A 21,265-nucleotide genomic window follows, 5' to 3' on the forward strand; every position below is an offset into this window, starting at 1 on the left:
GGAAGTTTGTTTCCAGGTTGGAATTGCCTGAGCCAAGGACTAACTGGACTAGCTCCTGACTGTCTCGGTTACCAGACGGCGAAACCCCACAGCCGCTGAGGAGAGGCACACCAGTGACACACGGGGCAAGGTCTTAAAGGGGAGACCGGGGTCAGTTGGGAAGATCGTCAGGTTAAGCCACCGCCAACCTAGTGACCTTCCGCCCGGGCCTAAAGCAAGAACTGCAGCAGGGAAACGTCCACTCGTCGTCCAGGGAGCGTGAGCTGTAGGAGGGGCTGGACGGGAGGCTAGGGTTGGGGAGGAGCTGCTGAGGAGGGGACGATCTGTGGACCTGACGCGGACACTGTGGGAATGGCCGGGGGCGGGGAACGCATCTCCACTGTGAAGCAGCATCTCTTCTCTGTTCCAGACCATAGGTTTCTCTCCAGGAGCCTTTTCTTTTTAGAAGAGAAAATGCAACTCTCCTCTAAAGCGGTGTTTTGCCACTCAGATGGAAGGGGGCTGCCGGAAGCTTACGGTTTCTCGTTCACGTGTCTCTAGCTCTTCTTGCTGAGGAGCTGTTTCCTCCATCCCACAACCCAACCCATGGGCAGCCAGTCAGCTCTTACTCATCTTTAGCAGGAGGGCTGTGACCTCTCGGGACAGCCAGGTTAGGCCAGGAGGGGCGGACGCCCTTCCGGGGCGCAGGCTTAAGCTTCTGGCCCTGAGCCTGGAGATGGCAGGGGGTTAGACTCCACCCCGGGCCCTCAGCTCTGCTGTCATTTTCTCCAGAGGAAAAGTTTACCCTGTCACGTTTTAAACCGGACTGTACGTTTTCTGTCCAGAACCTTCCACTTCATGGATACCCCCTGCAAGGACATTTTCACAAACAAACGAAACCGTTCCCCAAAGCCTCGGTGAAGTCTCCTCCCCAGAGACGATCCTGTAGCAGCAAAACTCAGTTTATTAAAACAGGTATGACGATAAAACTTACATCCGCTTGGGCAAGGCCAGTGTATTTTTGTACAAACAAGATAATGCTACCTAATGACAGTTAGTGCTTTGAAAGCACCACATACAAAGCAAAATATCTTTATCCAAAAAAAAAAAACCCATAAAAGTGGGGAAAAAATCCACGCCTCCCAACCACCCCAACCTCCCCACAAACGAGGTCTTCGCAGCCTGGCCAGCTCCGCGGCAGCGCTGAGGTGTCACAGCTGAAGCAATGAGCAAGCAGCCCCTCCCCCCACATCCCTGAAGCTCGAAATCCAGGAAGCCGACCCGGTTGGGGGGGGGGGCGCTTTGCATAGAAGGACTCAGTAATCACAGGTGACTAAACGCAAGTGGCTGTTGTATAAAATCCTGGACCCCTTCATCAAACACGCTGAAGAGAAACGGAAATAATGAAAACGGAGCCCGGCTTCTCCTGCAGCTCCCCCAGGGGCGCCGCAGGGGCGTGGGGTGTCCCTGGCAGGCATCTTCTATTTCTGTAGCTCCCACCACCCCATGGGCCCGATTTCAAGTTGATCGAGTCATCGACTCGAAGTGTGTATGAAAGACATTCACCTCTGGCTTGTAAACAACTGCTGTCCCAGTGCCGGGCTACCTGGGAGCAGGAATTAGTCCAGAGAGGTCACGAGTGTGCAGGTAGATTTTGAAAAACAGACAGGACCCTTTTAGGGAGAAGTGCAACGCAAGGCCACAGGGACTTGACTGTTCTTTTTTTTTTCCTTTTTTGGAAACTTAAGTGGTTTTGTGTTGTCTCTGAGTCTCGTTTGTATGCCCTGGCTGAGACCCAAAGAAAGGACCAGAGAGTTGTGCAGCGGGGGGAGTCCAGAGCACACCAAGAGCACGTGTGCATTCGGCAGAATGCCGGAACCGTGTCCTTGGTCCAACATTACACTGATAAACTTTCATGTAGAATTTGCTAGAACAGGAAGGAGAGCTGGCCTTCAATCCAGCCCTTTCACTTTGTAGAGGAGGAGACTAGGACACCCACGGCACCCTTGACTCCTCAGAACGAAAGCTTCTGGGCCTTTGACGTTTGGCAGTGACCCGTGTAGGGCGCGGGTGAGGGCGGGCTGGTTTGGCCTGGGCACTCACAGAATGCCCTGACTCGTACAGGGGGGGAGACCAGAAGAGGCTGGCACTTTTTCATGACTTGGAAGCCTAGAAATGTATGTACAACACTCAGAATTTAAAGGAGTGGAAGTAAGAAGAAAGCCGGATACTCTTCTGTGAGTGCAGAATAAATTAGGAAAAAAAAAAGGCAAAAATCACTTAACCCCACTTCCTGTCCCTCCTACTAGGTGAACTCTGAGGAACTAGGTGCTGGGGACCGGGCACGGGCACGCTGAGAGGCTGGGAGGTCTCAGACAGACCACTCCTTTCCAGGGAGCTGAGAGGCTGTTTTGGTCTCTCCTGGCACATGGAGGATGGTGGTTCATTCCAGTTTCATGTAATCTTTAGCTCTTGCCTCCCAGTGAACACTCTTCAGAATGTGATGAGTTAGTTTCTGAATTTACCGACGTTCCTGAAATGGCCTGTCTCTCAGAAAGCGGCCAGCGGGTCCTGAGTTGAGTGCTACGCCAACAGCAAAGGTGACCGCCCAGGATGGAGCCCCTCCTGCCGGGAGGAGGGGAGAGCTCCCCTGCCCTGGTCCCTGCAGGGACAGGACGCTGTCCTATCTTGTTTGTCGGTTCCATTTCAGCTCGGCTGCCATTTTCCACACAGAGACACAGCTGGACAGCAGGATCTCTTCTGGGAACTGAGACTCCACGTCGGGCAGAAGAACCTCACTGTCTTTAGTCTCCATGTAGCTCACCAGAGTGTCTCTCAGGCTGAAAAACAAGCAACAAGAGGCAGCGTTAGACAGTCTCCCACGTCGGGCCGGCAGCACGCCCGATGTGCTCGCTGCAGCCAGAAACGCTGGGAGCAGCGCGAGGTCCGTCACCCACGGAGTCGCTGACCCGGCGCCAGAATCTGGGGCTCGAGGTTCCGGCGCACACCTGCCGCGCCCCGCCCTGCAGGACAGCGCTCGCCTGGATCAGGGGCGCTCAGGCGGTCTTAGGCAGTCTGGTAACAGTAACACACCTGCTCTCCAGAAAACGAAGCCCCCCTATTCAAAAAAAGCTTGAATTCCAGTTTCATGATTTGTTTTGATGAAGGTCATAAGTTCTCTAGGAAAAGGATCCTTTTTGCCTGCACTCGAAGTCCAGGCCGTAAAGACCGACGAGTGCAAAGACTATAAATACGTGCAGGCGCGAGGCCTCAGCGCGTAGCGGAGGAAGAGAAGTTACGAAGCGTGCTGGTGGCAAAAGCTGGAGTTCGACTATTTACAAAACCAGCAAAGTTAAATCCCTCCCTCAGGCCACACGCGAAAACAAACTGGCTAACAAAACGAATGTGACATACACAACTATAAAAGCGCGAGGGAAGCGCACGGGAGAGTGGTGTATGGCCGTGGGACCCTTATCTGTATTTCCCTATAGACTCCTCTCAGGAAGGTTCTGTCAGATTTGGCTTCATGAAATGAAGATGCAGCGTTTGTAACCAAGGAGATAAAAGACCAACCGTGATCTTCCACAATTCAGAAAAAGACAAAGAGCCCCAAGGAAAAATAATCAAAGGACACGGAGAGGCAGCTCAGAGCGAGGTGCACGGACGGCTGATGGACACCTTCAGCCTCACTAGCAGATGGGAAACCCGAGGGAAACTGAGGCACCATCTCTGGGCCATCAGGTCGGCAAAATTACAACAGATGGGCAATGTCCAGGGCTGGGTGTTCTCCTGCGGTCCTCACTGGTGTGGCCTTTCCTACCAGATTCAAAACACGCGTCTCGCTGACACAGTAAATCCACTTGTCATAATGAGAATATGTGACCTTTTTTAACTGTGGCGGAGACTAGGCCTATTTCTTTGAGCGGAGGCACTGGGTTGAACCCAGGACCTGTGCGTGCTCAGCACGTGCTCTACCGCTGAGCTATACCCCCGCCCGGGAATCTGTGCCTTTGTGGTTTATAAAACAGCAGGAAACCGAGCTCTGCAAGATGGGCAGGGCTTCTGCGCGGGTGGGGATCTCGGGGAGACGGCAGGCCCGGTGTGTGCCCGGCCCAGCCCGCACCTCCACTGAGGGCTGAAACTCTCCGCCGTCTGTGGGGTCTTCAGCTTCAGGACCATCATCTCGTGAAGCTCCAGGAGGAAGGCATCCAGGCCAGTCTGGTTTAGGAAGGTGCTGAGCAGCTTCGCATGTTCAGGGCTGAGCTCGACTCCGTACCTTGGAATGAGGTCCCCGAATGGCTCCTGGAAAGAATTGAGAACAAATGACGCAGGTGAGTCTGGCGAGGGGTAGGTGGGCGGGCGGCTCCCCGGGGCCCAGGGGCAGGCAGGCAGGTGGGCGGCTCCCTGGCGCGGACCCACCTTCTTCAGTCGCAGCAGTTGCTCAGACTTGTGGGCAGAGAGGAACTGCCAGAGGGCGATGGTGTGTTTCAGCTGGCACCTGTTTAAGGCCTGAAGGAGGAACAGAACTCCTGAAGAGGTGCCGTTTCTGCGCCCCTGCAGGGATTCCGTCTCCCTCACCAGGAAGGCCACCTCTGCCCCATCCACTCACTCCTGCCTCGTCTCCCTGCCCCGGTCCCCGCAGCACCTGGGGTCCGCCCGGGTGTGCAGCTGGCCGGCAGAGGCCTCCACATGCTGGCGGCCCCGCTGTCTAGACCCTCACATTCCAAGCACAATGCTCCCTTCCCGCCTGTGTGTTTTGTTTACACAGCCGACTGGCTGGGGGAGGGGTGTCCTCGCCTCCCCTCCTTTTCAGGGGGCTGCCTAGATTGGTGCTCCCTGGGTGGTGGTATTCCCAGCAGGAAGTGGGGAGTGTCTCCTTCCCAGGCAGGAGACCCACCTTGGAAACCAGCGAGGTCTGATCACCCATCCGCAGCATGTCTTGGAAATACACGTTCAAGTGCATGTCGGGGTCCCCGCCGGCCGTGCTCACGAAGCCCAGTGCGACTTCTACGGCGGACAGAGCCTCACAGGCATCGCTGTAGGACTGCAGCTGTCCTCGGATGTTGCTGAGGACGGTGTTGGGGAGGGGGTCCTAGGAGGTCGAAGGCAGGACAGGGGTCCAAGGTTGGGGCTACTCGTGCATCACTGCCTGATAAGAGCCCTCACCTGCTGCCAGCCAAAGCCATGGGTTGGGACTGGCTCTTGGAACAACAGCAGTCAACACGGCGTGCTTGCTAAGGTCAACAGTGTCCAGGTGTTTTACAGAAATAGATGTGAACTCACTGAATTCTCAGGACAAGGTGTGAGGGGGAAAGGGGGCAGGAAGGGATAAATCTGGGAGTTTGAGCTTTGCAAATCATAACCACTATATACAAAAATAGATAAAAAATAAACTTCTATATAGCACAGGAAACTTTATTCAATATCCTGTCTAACCTTTAATGAAAAAGATGAAAACGAATGCACGTACGTACATGCACGACTGGGACATTGTGCAGAAATTGACACACTGTAACTGACTACACTTCAACTAAAAAATGAACAAGCTGTGAGGACATCCATGCCGACACACAGACACATCACACCTCAACACCCCCCACACACATCCAATGCAGGCAAACCAGAAATGCAGGAACAAGTGCTGGACGTTCTGCACCAGCGTGACGGCCATGACACCATCGCTAAATAGCTGCCACCGCAAGGTTCCCATGTGTTTATCCTCCACGAGAACACTTGTGCCGGCCTGCCCTTTGGAAGGTGCGCTGGGCTCGGGGAACATAGGAGGCCCTGAAACTCTTTGGTGCTCTCGGCAAACGGCTAGAGGGAGGGTGGCACAGCCCGAACACTCTGAGACACACGCACGCGCACTGACAAGGCTGATCGCCATCACCTGCGGGATCTTGTTCTGGATGTCCACAAAGAGGTGTTCGTAGTTCCAGTCCCGTCTGCACACCAGCGTGGGTATTCCCTGGAATGAAAAAGAAACATCTCTGGACGGAGCCCACACTGGAGGTGTCCACCTGATGACAAACACATGCCGGAGCAGAGACTCAACTGCAGTCTCAGCTACTCGGCCTGTCACCAGGCAAAGCAGGCCGCTCTGTCCCCACGTGACTTGTGGTCTGTGTCTAACCCACAATCTGTGGAAACGATGGCACGAGGAACACAGCCTGGCCTCCGTGGCCCAGCAGGTAGTCACGCGGAATACTGTCGCCTGCGGCCTGCCGGGGGAGCAGGAAGTGAGTACGTCCCACTGGTGCGCTGAGCACAGAGCAGGACCAAGGGGCACCCTGCTGACAACAGGGGAAGCAGAGTGTGTCCACACCAGCCTTGGGCTCCAGCAGTTCACAGCCTCACTGCGGGCAGGGAAGGCGCAGAAGCACACCCACGGACCAGCCCGGGACTGGGCCTGGGAGGAGCCAGTGCAGCCCAGGTAAAGAACAGACGTGGCCATGCGTGGTGCGTTCAGGTGACCCCGTGTGAGAGGCCGCGGGATTCACTATGGGGAGGTGGCCAGAGGCAGGGCCGGGACAGGCCACAGGGCCTTCTGTGCCAGACAAAGTGTAGGCTTTTTCCACGAGCAGTGGGCTGCGCATCGGGGGGTCCGACAGGGTGATGGGCAGCAAGTCTGGATGTCAGAGATTTGGAGGTGGGGCTGGGTGGGAGCCACCGCGGTGGCGCAACTTCAGGACAGTTGCTTGGAACTTGAGCAGGGGGCCCTGGGAGTTAAACGGGGCGCCTGATGGTGTGGATGACAGGGCATGTGTGGAGACTACAGGGAAGGGGGAAAATAATGCGGTTTCTCACGGGTGGTTGGCGGTGCCATTAACCGTGGCAGAGAATTGGACGCCGAGCCCATCAGACACACAAACACCGTTCGGGTACTGGGGGTGGGTCCAGAGGTAGAGACAGCCCCGGGGCTATCAGCCCAGACGGCATCGGGGCTGTGGACCAAGGGTCCAGATGGTCCCTCCTCACTTTGAAACCGCTGTGATCAAAGCCACCCTCGGGGAAACCTGCAAACAGATGCACCGACCACACAAACAGCAGCAGCTCAGCCTCACCCTGAGGGTCAGCCGGGGCTTGCCCTGGAGGAAGCGGCTGGTGACCTGGCGCTGGATCTTCTCCAGGTCGAACTCCTGCAAGGTCTCCCCGCCCTCCTGCACGTGGTACTGGCAGTTGGAGAGGATCAGCGGGGTCAGGTCCCGCTCCACGTCGTAGCTGATGACGTGCAGGTCGGTGACCTCGGAGGCATCGACGGAGTAGCTGGAACAGACAGACAGACAGACAGCACTCAGCCCCCAGTCAGGTGCGTGTGGCCCAGCGCCACGGAGCCAGCCCCCGTGTGACGCTGCTGCCGGCTGCTCAGGTGAAGGGATACGCGAACCCGTGACGCTCGTGAACGTGGCCGAGGGGATCTGTCCAGGGGGACCTGAAGCCCGGCTCGCTGCCCCCGGGCCTGGGGACCCTGCTTCCCTGCTTGTGCTGCCCCGGAACGACTTCCTGGGCGGACAGGGCCCCCCGCCACGGGCCTGCGCACCCACCTGCTGTCTTCCTTGGAGAACTTCTCCATCGCGTAGACCATTTCGTTGTGCAGGTTAATCAAGTAGCTGACCAGGGCGGTGGCACAGAGGCCCCGGCCCCGGCGACGTGGCAGAATGACTTCGAAGTCCGTGTCCAGGTCCAGGTCGGACGCGCAGTAGTCCTTAGGGAGCTTGATCTCCCCTGCAGACAGACACGCGTCTCTGGCTGCTGCTGCCCTGCCTCAGGGGGGAGCCACCCCCACAGAGCAGAGCTGGAACTGGGGTGCTCTGAGCCGCCCCACCCCATCTCTTGTACATGTGGGCAAGTTTCAAATGTTCTCAGCTCCTTTCTGATTTGTAGATTCAGGGAGACTGAGGGTGTGCTTTCCCTGATACTTCACTCATCCCAGACACCTGCGCCAGGAGTCTGCAGGGTTGGGGCTACACACACACGGCCGGGCAGCGGCAGTCACAGGACGGGCAGAGCTGGCTGGACAGGAGAGGCCGCGGACGGGCTGCCCCGGAACGCTGGGGGCGGGAGGGCTGACACTTACCGTTGGTCTCCAGCGATCTCCTCAGTTTGTTCCATGTCGACAGAAAGGCAGTGATTCTCTTCAGCAATAACTCCCTCAGCCCATCTGTCAGACAAGACGCATGGTGAGGGCCCCCTAGTAACACCGGCTCCGGGGTAACACCCACCCCGGGATAACACTGGCCCCACGGTGACACCGGCCCCACGGTAATACCGGCCCAGGGGTGACACCAAGGGAGCAACCCGCTCCTTAGAAGGACCTCCACCCTGCACTTTCCCAGCATCACCGACAGGTTCTAAACGCAGTTTCAACTAAAGCTGACTTTGAGGAGCCAGAGAGAGCGTGTCAGCTGCAGCAAAGTCTTCTAATGGGTCACGGGGACTCACAGGTTTGATTTAGTGCTACAAGCTTAGGGTACAGGGCACCCACCAGCCCTGAACCAGAGCCCTCATGCTGGAACCACGACACGTACAGCCCTGACCCCGTCAGAGCCCTACCTGAGCTGTGGCTGCTAACGAAGCTTCTGATGGACTTGAATTCAACCTCGGAAACGTTCTGGAACTGTTTCACTAGGTTCCTCTGCAGGGCCAGAATCTCAGGCAGGAACTTCACCAGTCTCAGTTCTGCTTCCTAGGAAAGGGGAGACCACCAGGAATGCTTTATAGTTTACCCAGAAAGCGATGTTGGGGAAGCAGACTCCGGGGCTGGCTCAGCACGTGTGTTCGTACTTCACTCTGGTCAACGTGCCGTTTTATGTGATGACACGTTGTGGAACTCGAGAAGGGGGAAAAGGCCACACGGTTCTTCCAGCAAGTGCCCAGCAACCGCGTGCAGCATGCTGGCCCGCGTTCTGCACGCTGGGGCTTGGGGAGTGAACCGCGGGGCTGACACAACAGATGTGCCTGCCAAGAGCTGATGAAAGAAAGCAGCCCCTGGGGCCCGGCGGCGGGCGGGGGTGGAGCGGCTGCTCGGAGCAGGAGGCCGCGCTGCTGGCGGGGCTCGGCGCCGCTCTGTGCGCGTCGGTGAGAGGTCACAGGACTGACCCAACGGCCTCCCTACCGCAAATTCATTTCCCTTCGCTGACCCACAGGAATTTCTGAAATCATCTTACTTCTGGCTAGACTGCAAACACTGACCCATGGGGGAAATGATTAGAAGACCTATTGTAGGAAAGAGAAGCTGGACCAGATTAATGTCAGGAACCACGTGGAATTCCGGTTCTAAAAGGTGCGACGCACACCACACTCCTCCCTGCCTTCAGTCTCACCGCCACAAGCGCTCCGAGTGGCTCAGGAGCAGGGAAGACCCTCTGTTTGTCTGTCTGAACAGACAGTGAACTGTTCTTTCACTGAACAGACACTCCTTGGTGACTGGCCGCTCCAGGCACTTCGGGGATGAGGATGAACAGACAGAGCCAGGAAAGCGTTTCAGCCTGTCCTTCCCTGCGGAGTGACTGGGGGACGCCCTCCTTGCCCTTGGATTCTTTCCGGATTCCCGCTAATCCCGGCTCAAGTATGCGTTTCGTCGGAGGCTCGTACAGACTGATGTGCTTGGAGATCTCTGCTCTACCCAAGTCGTCTGCCGCAGACATTCCGTTCCACAATCGGATAAAGCAGTCTGCTGGCTGCCCCATCCCCAGGACTGGTGAGACTGAGCAAGAGTGGGTCCTTCAGGCCCCCGGGGACATGTGGGTGGCGGTCTCGGCGAAGCAGCCTCACCTTTTGCAGGAACCTCCAGAGGACAGGCACTGTCTCCTTGCCGTTTTTCTGCTCCACGACGTGCTGGAGGTACTCGATGGTGACCCTGTTCCTGCAGCTCCACATCCTAGAGCAGTGAACCGTGCTCTGGGGCAGGTGGGGCAGGAAGGCCGCCGGGTCACCGTACACGATCTTGGCCACGGGGTTGGAACTGATGCGCTCGTCTCGGCTGATGCGCGTGTTCACCGCCAGGAGGGTCTGGTCCAGACGCTGGGGAGGAAAGCGACGTGGGCTCTGGATGTGAGAAGCTACAGCAAACAGGCTGGGCACTGCGTGCCCTCAGCAGGGGGTGGATTCGGGAGCCCCGTGATCAAATATTCACGTTTGCTATCGTTTATTATAATTTACATGTTCCTAATTTGTATGTGTTTGTCTCCCCAGATAGAATGAGTCCCAGAGACCGACATTTCATCACCAGTTTCCTCGCTGACTTCTGCCTTCTGGCGGGCTTCCTCGCCCTCAGTAACATCTCGTCTGACGGAGAGTTTATGTCTCTGCCCCCTGCTCTCACGTCCTGCTGTAAATACCGCCCAGACTCTCTGGATTCCCAGTAATTCTTCAGCCTGCCACCCCGACCAGCCCCACGAGGGGAGAGGACGGGGGGTCAACAGGAGGGTGGGGTGGCCGGGCAGAGAAGACCTAAATCTGTGGCCCAGCGGACGGCCGCACTAAGGGACGTTTCCAGAAGGGGCAGTGGCCCGAGCACCCAGCAGAGGCCCAGGACGCCGCCCGCACTGTCCCAGACGAAGCAGCCCGAGGCTATAACCATGCAGCTCTCACCTCCAGTTCAGGCAGAATGACGGCCTCGGCTGCCTTCTCCCAGCGGTTCCTCCTTTCTTTGGTTGACAATATTGCATCAAAATTTAAATGTCCTACGAAGGAAAATGTGTGGGTTACTCAAGGAGGAAAAAAACCAGCAGTCTACACGCACAGTGTATACAGCGTGAACTGAAATGATGCTCCTATTTGTGGGGGAGGGTGGTTCTACCTTCCTGCGTCGACCTGAGCGTCACCCTTTGTGAAGGTGCTTTGAACTCTAAGAGCTCTAACCCGCGTAGCTGTCATCTTATGGTCCTGAACAAAATTACTAGAAGGACATTACTTTAAATCAGAAGCAGCCCAGGGGCAAAATACAGAAGCCGGGCTGGCTGTCGGCGACCGTCTCAGCCGCTGTCCCCGGCTCGCGGACGGAGGTGGGGCCCCGCGGAAGCCCGTGGAAATGGTCAGCCTGCTTCTAGAACCCGGCCACCTTGTCGGCAGGGTATGGAGTGTGCTTATGTAGCTGAAACCACACCAGAATGAGAGGCTTAAAATACAGCCAGATTTTGCTAAATAGGAAGTATACACTGATGTTGGCTTCTGGCAGAGAAACACCTGACACGGGGATGGGTTTCCTTGTCACGGGGCAGGACGCTTTATCGCTACTATTATTTTAAATGACATTGTCATTACGGAGGAAATTTTAAAAGATTTTTGCAGATAAGCAAAAAGAAAATAAAGCTGTTTTAAATCCTGCCACTCAGAAATAAACCTCCTGTGCGGAGGGTATAGCCCCGCAGTAGGGCACGTGCTTATTAGCAAGCATGAGGTCCTGGGTTCAATCCCCAGTTTGTCTGTCAAAAAAAAAAAAATAATAAACTTAATTACCTCCTCCCCCCCCCAACTTTTTTTTTTAAAACCTTAAAAAAAGAAATAAACCTACTAACTTGCCTTACAGACCTTTCCTTTCTGCATGAATTTAAAATTTTAGAACAGAAAAATGAGTCCAGGGAACGTAATCGTGGGTAGACCCCTTTTCCACGTGACAGATTGTGGACGTGTAAACGTAAGAAGTCAGCCCAGCCCGCAGGGCTTTTTTAGGAAAAGTAGATGCTACGCTGCCCCTCCCCCAACTTCCAGCGGGACAGGCGTGGAAAGAGAACAAACTCCAAGCAACGGTCAAACATCAGGGGCTTTGGTGGCGGCGTTTCTCTAACACACGCGCCTGTGCTGGGCGCTGCGCGCTCCCCAGACGGTGGGTGAGCTGCGTCCAAGGCTGACTTCTGAAACTGCAAAGCCTCCCCAGCGCGTGCGCATTTAACACGGGGAGCAAACCCAGCAGCGGGAGAATGGAAAGGTGGGCCGTCCCCTCCCCCGCCCGCCGGCAGGTGCGCGTCTTGCTGCTCCCCCCATCTCTGCTTTCCCTGCAGCTGCGCCCCGCGCCGCCCGCCACCCGCACCCAGCACCGCCCGCGCCGCGGCCGTCCTCACCCTGGTGCGGCTCCCTGAGGAGGCTGCGCAGGACCAGGTGCACCACACTGGTGGCGTCGTCCGCGCTCTTTCCCAGCGTCTTTATGAGCTGCTCCAGGTCCCGCTGGATATGCTGCTGCAGAAACTCCGCGGGATCCTCCACCGGAGGCTTGATGATGTTCCTCAGAGCCTGTGGGGCGAGGCGACAAGGTGTCACGCGAGATCTTGCTTGCGGAGGAGACGGTGAGTGCGGGACAGTCAGGAGGGGTGAAGAACCAGCCCCGAGCCAGAGCACAGTTTCTAAACACGCCGTTCACCGAGGGACGTCGGCAGGATTCAGACAAGCAGAGGCGACAGAAGGAGAGGAAGTGACGGCGGTCTGAAAACGACTGCCTTCTGGACCATCAGCATGAAACACAGAACTTCCAAAGCCTGACCCTGTGCCCTCACGGCTCAGTAACGTAGGGGACACATGGCGCGCTGCACAGACACGGCTGCCGTGACGGTACTTCAGCCTCTGCACGCCCAAGTGCAGACTGGAGACCAGAGCTGCCCATTAATAACGGACTTTACATAACGGGATGGGCGGTCCCCCGCCCCACCACAGACAGGCCACAGTGGGAAGTTTTAGGACCCGTGAACTTTGTGCTACATTGTGGATTAGGTAACAGTGACATATTCGAAATGCAAGGACTCAACTGTGTGAAAACTACCGTAGGAACTAAATTCGCAGTCGGGCAGCACAATGCTGTACCTGGGGGTTGCGGGAGGCTCCCAGAAGCATGGCCAAATGCATGAGTAGCCGGATGAGAAGGAAGACCACCGGGGACAGCGCTCGGTCAGACACCACGGCCACGCCTCTGGGCGGCGGGCTTCCCAGCACGTGGCCAGTCTGAGTTCTGTCCCTGTTGTTTCTGGAAAGGACAAGGGAAGACAGGGTGAAGGCTGAGGATGGCCACTGCCCCTCTGATTCTTAGGACCTGGGGACCAGGTTCACACTTTTGAAGAAAACAATGTAAAAAGTTACTTACTCGACTAAGCCCAGACCACTTTCCTAAGAGCCCTTTCCTTTCTTGCTGTTGAAGGACAGTCAGGCACAGCGCTGTGTCGGTTTCCGGGGCACAGCGTCGTGTTTCAGTCACACACACACATACGGGTACTTGTCTTCACATTCTCTCTCATTATGGGTCTCGACAAGATACTAATATTGCTCCCGTGCTCTGCAGTGTAAACCTGTCGTTGTCTGTTTTATATAAAGTCGGCAGTACTGCAAACCTCAGACTCCCAGTTTATCCTTTCCCACCCCTTTCCCGCCGAGTAGCCCTAAGTTTGCTCTCTACGTTCTTCTTCCTTACTGACTGCCCTTTGGGGCTGGCCCCAAGCCCATAACTTCCTCTGTGTAAAGAGTCTGTTTGTGGGACTGCTGGTGACCAGTGGGGAGGGGGCAGTACGGGGGCAGGGGGTTAAGAGGTGCAAACTAGTATGTTTAAAATAAGCCACAAGGACACACCGTCCAGCACAGGGAGCACAGCCAGTGCTTTACAGTAACGATGTGGAGAGTAAACATTAAACCTGGGCGTCACCATGCTGTACACCTAAGCTTACATAATACTGTTCCTCAGCTCTACTGTAACGAAAAATAAATAAAACGACTTGGAAGCTTAAAAGTCCTGGCTGTTTGTGCTGCTCCTGGACCTGCTTCTTCCAGAGTCACCGTGGGGAGAGGAGCAGGCAGGCGGAGGACAGCCAGGATTGGGGGACAGTGGACACCAACATGGGGGGCTGCACACACCGCTCGCACTGTCCCACATCAAACCCTGGGACCCAAGCTCCAGCAGGGGATTTGGTATCACACCCAGATGGGAGGTGCAGTGCGACAGACATGCTCAGCTGCAAAGATAGTGGAGATTCCAGAACATTCTAACAGTTTATGGAGGTAACAGGTTAGAATGCTTTAAACTGCGACATCATCAAAATAGCCAGAAGATGGGAGGACCATAGAGAGGCCCCAGCTCCCACACTTCAGGGAGCCGCTGTAACCACACTCGGCTCATGAGCAAGTGTGGAGTTATGAGCTCAGAGTTTTAGCTGGATTCTGAAGTCCCTGATAAGGCTGACTGTATCTCCTCCTAAAAACAGGAAGCTAAGAGTTCACAAGGGACAGCCTTAAATATCCGTCTGAATCTGATCACCTGTTTGTGTCAAGCCTATTTCTCTTTTTAAATGTTTTTTTTTTTTTTTGCTTTTTAACGGCAGGGGGTAAATTAGGTTTCTTTACTTATTATGGAGGTGCTGGGGACTGAACCCAGGACCTCGTGCATGCAGCATGCGCTCTGCCGCTGAGCTCCCCCCTCCCCCCTCAAGCGTATTTCTACAGGGGTCGTGCCCCAGGTTCAAACGGGAAGACATTGGAATTCACGTACGTATTAACATTAATAAGTATTAATGTGTGGTCTGCTCTGCATCAACAGCCCAGCTAGCCAACGGCAGATCACAACCTGCTCTTTCCCGGGTGACGGCAGGGACCCCGACGCCGACATCCCACAGGACTCAGGTCCAGGCGTGCAGTCCCCGGTGCTGTCCTCGGTGCTGAATCCTCAGCTGGACGAGAAACAGCCCCAAAGCCCAGGGTTTGAAGACCCAGAAAGGAATGGAATTTTACATACTGGATCTTGTGAAATCCAGCCTGCGCTGTGTGATTTATCCCTCCGATGAGAACGCCGCAGTCGACACAGAAACTCTGCTCCATCGGCAAGCCGCACTAGGACGGACACAGACAGCCCCGCTCAGCCCGGCAGGCGCCTCCGCGCAGGCGCGCCGCCCCCCAGCTAGTGCCTGCCACGCCGAGCGGGGCCGCGGGAGCCCGGGAGGCAGCGCGGGCGCTCCGCGCCCACTGCGCTGTATGTGGGCAAATACAGAATTTTTTTTTTTAAATGGAAAAGACAGTTTAATTCCCAAATAGACACATTACAAGTATATAAAGTTCAGTCCCCCTTCCCCACGTTCAGTGTGGTCTTCCGTTCCCTGCCCGTCACACCTGGCTCCGTGCCTCACTGTCGACCACCAGGAACACTACAGAGGCTTCCAAACTGCTTTCCTTAATACCACTCGGACTTTGTTTTACTTAAAAAAAATGTAATCATACGACTTACTGCTTCCAAATTTCCATTTTTCAAAAACTAAAATTGTGCGCTACTATATACACTGAATTACAGTCTATCACTGACCAAACCCGTCTCAGTTCCCGGACCACAGAGTTTCAGGTCCGGGGAGCGGTCTCGGGAAGAATCTATCTCACTCCCAGCTCATAGACAAGGAAGAGAGTGGTGCTCAGAGGGTGGAGCACAGGGCACACGCCAGGTTTGTCCCCCACGCCTCTTAATTACTGCAGTAAATAACATTCACGTGTTTTCACTCAGCCTGTTCTGAGCGCGAACGGACCACGCTACGGGGGCCCTGGCCAGAGGCTCTGGGATTCAGATGTGAACAAGCCAGGTGTCTCGCTTGCCCTAGCCTTCGGTGTCTGGACCCTATCTTCTCTGGGGGTGAGGAATCCAACCTACGGTCTAGCCAGCACTCTGTCACCTCGGGAAGCCCTGCGTCCCTGACCCCGAGCTGCAGTGGCCAGGAAGGAGGGCCGGCAGGGGCTCCTGTCCTGCAGCAGTTTTGCCTCCCAGGGGACCTTGGGCAATGTCTGGAGATGGTTTCGTTTGTCGCACTGGGGAAGAGAGCAGGTGCTATGGCCATCTGGTGAGCTGAGGCCAGGAAGGCCTCTAAACCCACAACGACACCCAGGCCAGCCCCACAAGAAGGCATTACGCCCACGGAGCTGAGCTTGAGAGACCCTGGCTGGAAACCCTTGGCACCACTTGAATGTATCGTTGAAATACCTAGAACATCCTTCAAAACGAGTCTGAGGTTCTCCCCAAAAGGCCCAGGCCCTGCATATATTCCTGTCCCACAGCCCCGTCCCCTCAGACCCAGAGGAACACACATCCTGAAGCCCCGCGAAAATCCTGCCCCCAAATCCCCACACTCACCTCCCCCACAGCACAGGCGTGGCCGTTGGGACATGCTGCGGGAAGAACAAGACACGTTGGCTAGTGAGGTTAAGAGGGGACACGAAGTCCCTCCTCTCTGGGCAAACCGAAAGGCGACACGGACTCGAAGCTCCAAGCACGTTACCAGAAACCCTGGACTTCGCTAGTTTTCTCATTAGCTATTTGACACAGACCCGCAGCTCCACTGGCGTCAGCGAAAAGTGTCTCCAAGTTTAATTTCACAGAGAGCAATGAGGCCGCACGCTCACAGCGGGGGTGGCTGTGGAGGCCGGGAGGGGAGCAGTTTACACCTTTCCGTCTAATCTCTGCGGGTTTTGTTCGCTTTTGCTCTGAGCAGGTTTTATAACAACTTTAAAAACTAGTCTTCAAAGGTGATTTTTTTTACTCAAGGCCACAGCACAATTCACAGAACGTCACAGCTTATGTTGTTCTATCCTTCAGCTCTGCATTTCTAAAAGAACGATCTTCGGGACACAACCTTTGCTGTCTTGCAAGCTGGCCCTAGACTGAGCTCCTGCTGTGGTCACTAGTGCCCCCTTCTCCCCAGATGGCATGTTCCAGGGACAGAAGTGCATCCTGCAGGAGCCTTTCCCTGTGACCAAGAACAGAAACGACATGGCTCGTCCACAGTCAGCAGAGCAGCGGCTCCTGCGAGCCGTTCGCCTCCCGCAAAGGCACCCAGGGCAGGAGGGGGCGGCACGAGACAGCGTCTCCTGTGGTTTCAGGGTGCCCTTCAAAGCCCAGAGGAGTGGGGTTCCACCTCGGAGCAACACTTACTGTACCACTGGACTCCTTCCTGCCGTATCCAATTCTTAGCTTGAGCCAGCAAGTCTTCCGGCATCGCTGGAAGAAAGGCATTCTGAAAAGCCAAAAACAGCAGAGCTGGCTGCAGCCAAGTGAGCATGTCGACTGGGTGTCCCTGCTCAACAAGGGGCATCGAGTAAGGGGACCTTGAGTTTCTTTCATCTTCACCTCAAAATCTCTCTATGGAGAACACGGAACAGCTCTCTACAAAGTAACAAAGGGCAAGGCAAGCTGCTCACCACTGCTGTGGACTAAAGGGTCGAGTGAGACAGGCAGACGGAGGGTCTAGGAGATACACAGGTTTAACAGTTTGCAAGGTACCCGCTGGGTCTCTAAAGTGTTTCCTGCGAACGTGGATGCGACATTAGCCCAGTCTTACCACCATGTTTTCTGGGGAGAAGGCCAGATTCTTTAGGGGTTCCAACACTTTGTTGTGTCCACAAAGAAGGATGACTGCAACATGAACAGCCATTTCTGTCACCGTCCCTTCCAGGCTGCCGTCCCAGGGACCTGTCCTCAGCAGGGGCAGACCATTGGTCACGAGCAGCGTTGCAAACCGTCTGACGTCAGGAGGCAGGGCCTTGCTCTCCTCGATGACTTTGTTCACAGCCTCACATTGCTGGCAGGAAGAAGGGTTTTTCACATTAAAATACATCAGAGAAGGACACTATGTGACTATCAAAAGAAAAGCAAAGGTTTGCTCTTGAGCTAGTCATGCATTTGGACACCAAATACCTATCACGTATCAAGGATAAAATGGTTGATTGATTACCGTTTGCAGCAGAGAACTCTCCCCTACAGACCCAGAAACCACACATACCCAAGCACTAATTTTGATCATTCTATTTTGGGAAACATTATCTTTTTAAACATTTTTATTTATGTATTTAATTTTGGGGGATGTAGATTTGTTTATGTATTAATGTCTAGAGGGAGCAGTAGGCACTGAACACAGGCCCTCGTGCCTGCCAGGCCCGGGCTCCACCCCTGGGCTGCAGACTCCCTTCCCGGGTAAACATTCTCTTACGTTCTTGACCTTAGTTTTAAGGTCTTTAAGTACTTCTCAAAGTTCTGGGTGAAACAGAGAGTTCCTCCACTTAAGAAGGTTGAGAACCCCCCATCCCAGATGTAAAGAATTACAGGCAAAATTTATGTCTGTGATTTTTACTTCTATTCAAAAAAGTCCCTGCCTGGGGCTTAAGGTGGGAAGGACTGACTGCAAATGGCCTTGAAATGACGGAAATATCCTGAAACTGGACTGTGGTGATTTTGTGCAACTTTGCGTGTTTTCTTTAAAAGTCACTGAAGTGTAAAAAAAAAAAAGTCCCTTCAAATAATGAGACTATGAACACAGCCCCGAAGGTTGAAACTCACCTGCGGCTTAGGATGGAGGTTCGGATTTCGGGATCTGTACAAAGTTGTGACCTCCCTAAAAAGTGCTAACAGCAAGTGCACGGCCCGCTGCGTTGCGGAGGTCCTGCAGGCCTGGAAAAGCAAGGACAGCCGGCGAGACTTAGGAATCACGCAGGGCCAGCTCAGGGCCGGAGTCCCTGTGCTTCGCAGGTGACTGTGGACGGAGCTCAGCCCTCAGGCCGTGGAGGGTGAGGGAGCCCTCCCCAAGGCCCCGGACACCCGGGACCTGCACCTCCAGGGCCTCTTCTGGCAAACAGCTGTTCATAAACATTCTCATATTAAACCCGACGCACATGCATCAGATAGCTTACGACAGAAGTAACAGAGACCACCACCTGCTCTCTTTCTGACCATGTCACTGGTCCTGGGGACCTCCCCTGAGCGGAGGCAAGACGTTTACGTCCTCTTCTCCCGGCAAACTGCCAGGGCAAACGAGGACTCACAGAGGAGACAAGGCCAGAACAACGGAAGAGATGGGATTCTAAAGCCCTGCGTCTTTGTTACGATAAACACACGCCCAAGTCCACAGGTAATTAGAATCTACACAGGTACGAATTTCGTCTTCTGGGCCAGCACGTCTCACAGCAGGGAGATCGTGGAGGAAGCGGTTTTTCAGCAGGGTCTCAAAGGAGGCAGCAGACACAGATAAGTCAGGAGGCAGCGGCTGGTGGCCTCGGTGGGCCAGTAACTGGAGTCGACCGCTGCTGCTCTGTTTGCCCGGCGAGCCCACCAGCCCCGGGCACAGGACTCCCAACGCAGCATGTCAGTCACGGGGCCCCGTCCGCTGCATCACTTGACAGCAGCCAGACAGGACACAGGCTCTGAGGGGCCACTGTGGGGAGAGACACCCCCAGCCCATCCTACCTCCAGAGCGGTCTCCACAGCCAGGGGCTTGCTCTCGAGGAAGGCTTTGCCCACTGCGTCACGAAGAGCCTTGTAGTCTTCGCCGTGCACCAGGTACCGGTCCATCTGGCTTGGGTGATCCTTCTGCGACCCCAGGAACACAGGGGCGAATCACAATGGTCACTGCTTAGCAAAGAGCTTCTTGACAGGTACAGAAAACTCTCTAATGACAACCAGGTAATTCTTAGGGGTCTGAAGGCAGCTGAACGGGGATTCCTGGCCCGGCCTGAGGCACGTGTTTGAGAAGCGTTCGCTCCTTGCTGGATGAAGAGGGGAGGGTGGGGAAAACCTGGAGGAGGAAGGGGCCGCCTAACCTTGCAGCTGCTTCGCTTCTGGCCTCAGAGCAGAGCACCAGAGGCCAGGGGACTTCAGCACACCAGCCCTAAGCTCCACATGCAGGGAAAAGCCAGGATTTTTAGTGCCGTTTTTGTAACCCCAGGACGGTAAGATTTCCTTCACTTCTGAGCACCAGGGAAGGACCACTGAGCAGCAATGAGGCCAAAACGACCGCAGCTCTGTCATCCTTAGTCCTTCTTTCCTGTCTCTGCTGCTGAGGATAAAAAAGGGTCATTCGGCGAGCGGAATAGCTTTTATTTAATTTGCTGAGAGCAAAAGCCACAGAACCGTTCTTTTGCTTTCCCTGTGTCAAATGCGATCAGAAGCTTTGCAGGTCCAAGACCAAACGGAAAGACACACACACGCACGTCTTTCCCCTGGGCAGGTGGTCTAAGCGGGGTCACAGGCGGGGTCCCTTAACTGAAGCTCAGAGGCGAAGGACCAGGCCAGACCAGACGTGCGCACTTTCCTGGGCCACGGCTAGGACGGAGCAGCTGGCTCCCGGGCGGGGGGGGGGGGGGGGGGAGCCATGGAGCCGGGTCAGCGCCCGGGCTGCCTGGGCCGAGCGTCTCACCTGCTGTTCGATGACCTCCCTGGGAAACACCCAGTGGGCCGGGTGGCCCTGCCCGGAGAGGCTCTGCACAAACTCCATGCCCTGCTGGCTGGTGAGCTTCCTCACCAGGTACACTCGGAGCCAGTCGTTGTGGACCCGGGCGCAGAAGTGCTCAACCTGCCGCAGGAAGTGCTGCTTCTCCGCCAAGATCTCTGCAGAGCCAAGGGGAGAGGGCGACGATGGCTGGCAGCGCTCGCTCGTCCGCGGTCCCGGGCGGGGGCTGCCCTTCGGGCGCTCACGGTCAGAGAACCAATCTCGGAGGGGGCGTGGTGCAGACCAGCACTTTTCTGAGTACCCGCTTCCCATGCTTCCCGAGCGTCTACATCGTGGGGGCTCCCCGCCCGAGGTCAGGAAACGCTGGGAAGAAGACCTGCCTGAGCCGTCCCGAAGCTCTGAGAGGATGTCGGACGCCGCGTCGAGGCAGAGGCGGACGCGGGCCACCTCCTGCAGGAGCTCCACCGAGGCCTCGGGGCCGCGCCGCGCCAGTGAGCACGCCCTAAGGAACTGGCCTTCCTCTCTTAGGTGTTTCAGCTCCCCCTCCACGGAGGAGGCGTTAATCTTCTCACGCATGGAGTCCTAGGGAACGAAGAGCCGGACAGACAGAACAGCACTCCTTTCAACATGCGCGCCCCCCACCTTCCACAGTCTCCGCAGCGGGACCGTGGAGGCGAGCAATGCTCAGCAGCAGTGTTTCGGGTCTGAGTGTACATTTTCTGGATCATGGAAAACTAACAGCCCTTTTTATTTTAGGGGCAAGAAGGAGAGGGGGAAGAAAAGAGCTACAAGGAAGAAGTTTTATAGAATCCATTTTTTTCATACGCATTGTAAGATTTTTGGAAGTAACAAAAATAGGATGAGAATAAAAATTAAAAGCATGCGCAGTCTCACCACCGGGAGATGGGCACTGTCGGCCTGGGGCACATTCTTCAAGGCCTTTTTTCCCCTCCTGCGCATGCACATGAATGCTAACGCAGACAACTGCTGAGGGCAGAGTAATGTCTTTGAAGCTTTTTTCCCCCAATGCCTGGAGCAGAGCCTCTGTTCATTTTACCAGCTAAACTATAGTCTGTAAATTTTCAGGCAGACACCATTCCATGGCGTAAACCATGTGGTTC

The 21,265-nt window shown here is 55.4% G+C and overlaps 1 protein-coding gene across 2 annotated transcripts in view; it reads right to left on the reverse strand.

Moving 5' to 3' along the window:
• Positions 1-1,653: 1,653 nt before the first annotated feature.
• Positions 1,654-21,265, reverse strand: part of RNF213 (ring finger protein 213) — a 102,815-nt gene continuing 83,203 nt past the window's right edge. For both annotated transcript variants that reach the window (XM_064495410.1, XM_064495408.1), the window contains 21 exons: positions 20,525-20,726; positions 20,112-20,302; positions 19,163-19,285; positions 18,260-18,370; positions 17,265-17,504; positions 16,859-16,940; positions 16,061-16,095; positions 14,687-14,781; positions 12,775-12,934; positions 12,042-12,210; positions 10,573-10,664; positions 9,754-10,002; positions 8,533-8,665; positions 8,057-8,140; positions 7,524-7,704; positions 7,044-7,245; positions 5,870-5,947; positions 4,877-5,071; positions 4,399-4,488; positions 4,103-4,281; positions 1,654-2,819 (listed from right to left, as the gene is read on the reverse strand). In XM_064495410.1, the coding sequence (XP_064351480.1) occupies positions 2,663-2,819; positions 4,103-4,281; positions 4,399-4,488; positions 4,877-5,071; positions 5,870-5,947; positions 7,044-7,245; positions 7,524-7,704; positions 8,057-8,140; positions 8,533-8,665; positions 9,754-10,002; positions 10,573-10,664; positions 12,042-12,210; positions 12,775-12,934; positions 14,687-14,781; positions 16,061-16,095; positions 16,859-16,940; positions 17,265-17,504; positions 18,260-18,370; positions 19,163-19,285; positions 20,112-20,302; positions 20,525-20,726 (3,048 nt within the window). In that variant the 3' untranslated portion in view covers positions 1,654-2,662. The remainder of the gene's footprint in view (positions 2,820-4,102; positions 4,282-4,398; positions 4,489-4,876; positions 5,072-5,869; positions 5,948-7,043; positions 7,246-7,523; positions 7,705-8,056; positions 8,141-8,532; positions 8,666-9,753; positions 10,003-10,572; positions 10,665-12,041; positions 12,211-12,774; positions 12,935-14,686; positions 14,782-16,060; positions 16,096-16,858; positions 16,941-17,264; positions 17,505-18,259; positions 18,371-19,162; positions 19,286-20,111; positions 20,303-20,524; positions 20,727-21,265) is intronic.

Source organism: Camelus dromedarius, chromosome 16 (genome assembly GCF_036321535.1).
Source record: "Camelus dromedarius isolate mCamDro1 chromosome 16, mCamDro1.pat, whole genome shotgun sequence".
Classification (NCBI taxonomy): domain Eukaryota; kingdom Metazoa; phylum Chordata; class Mammalia; order Artiodactyla; family Camelidae; genus Camelus; species Camelus dromedarius.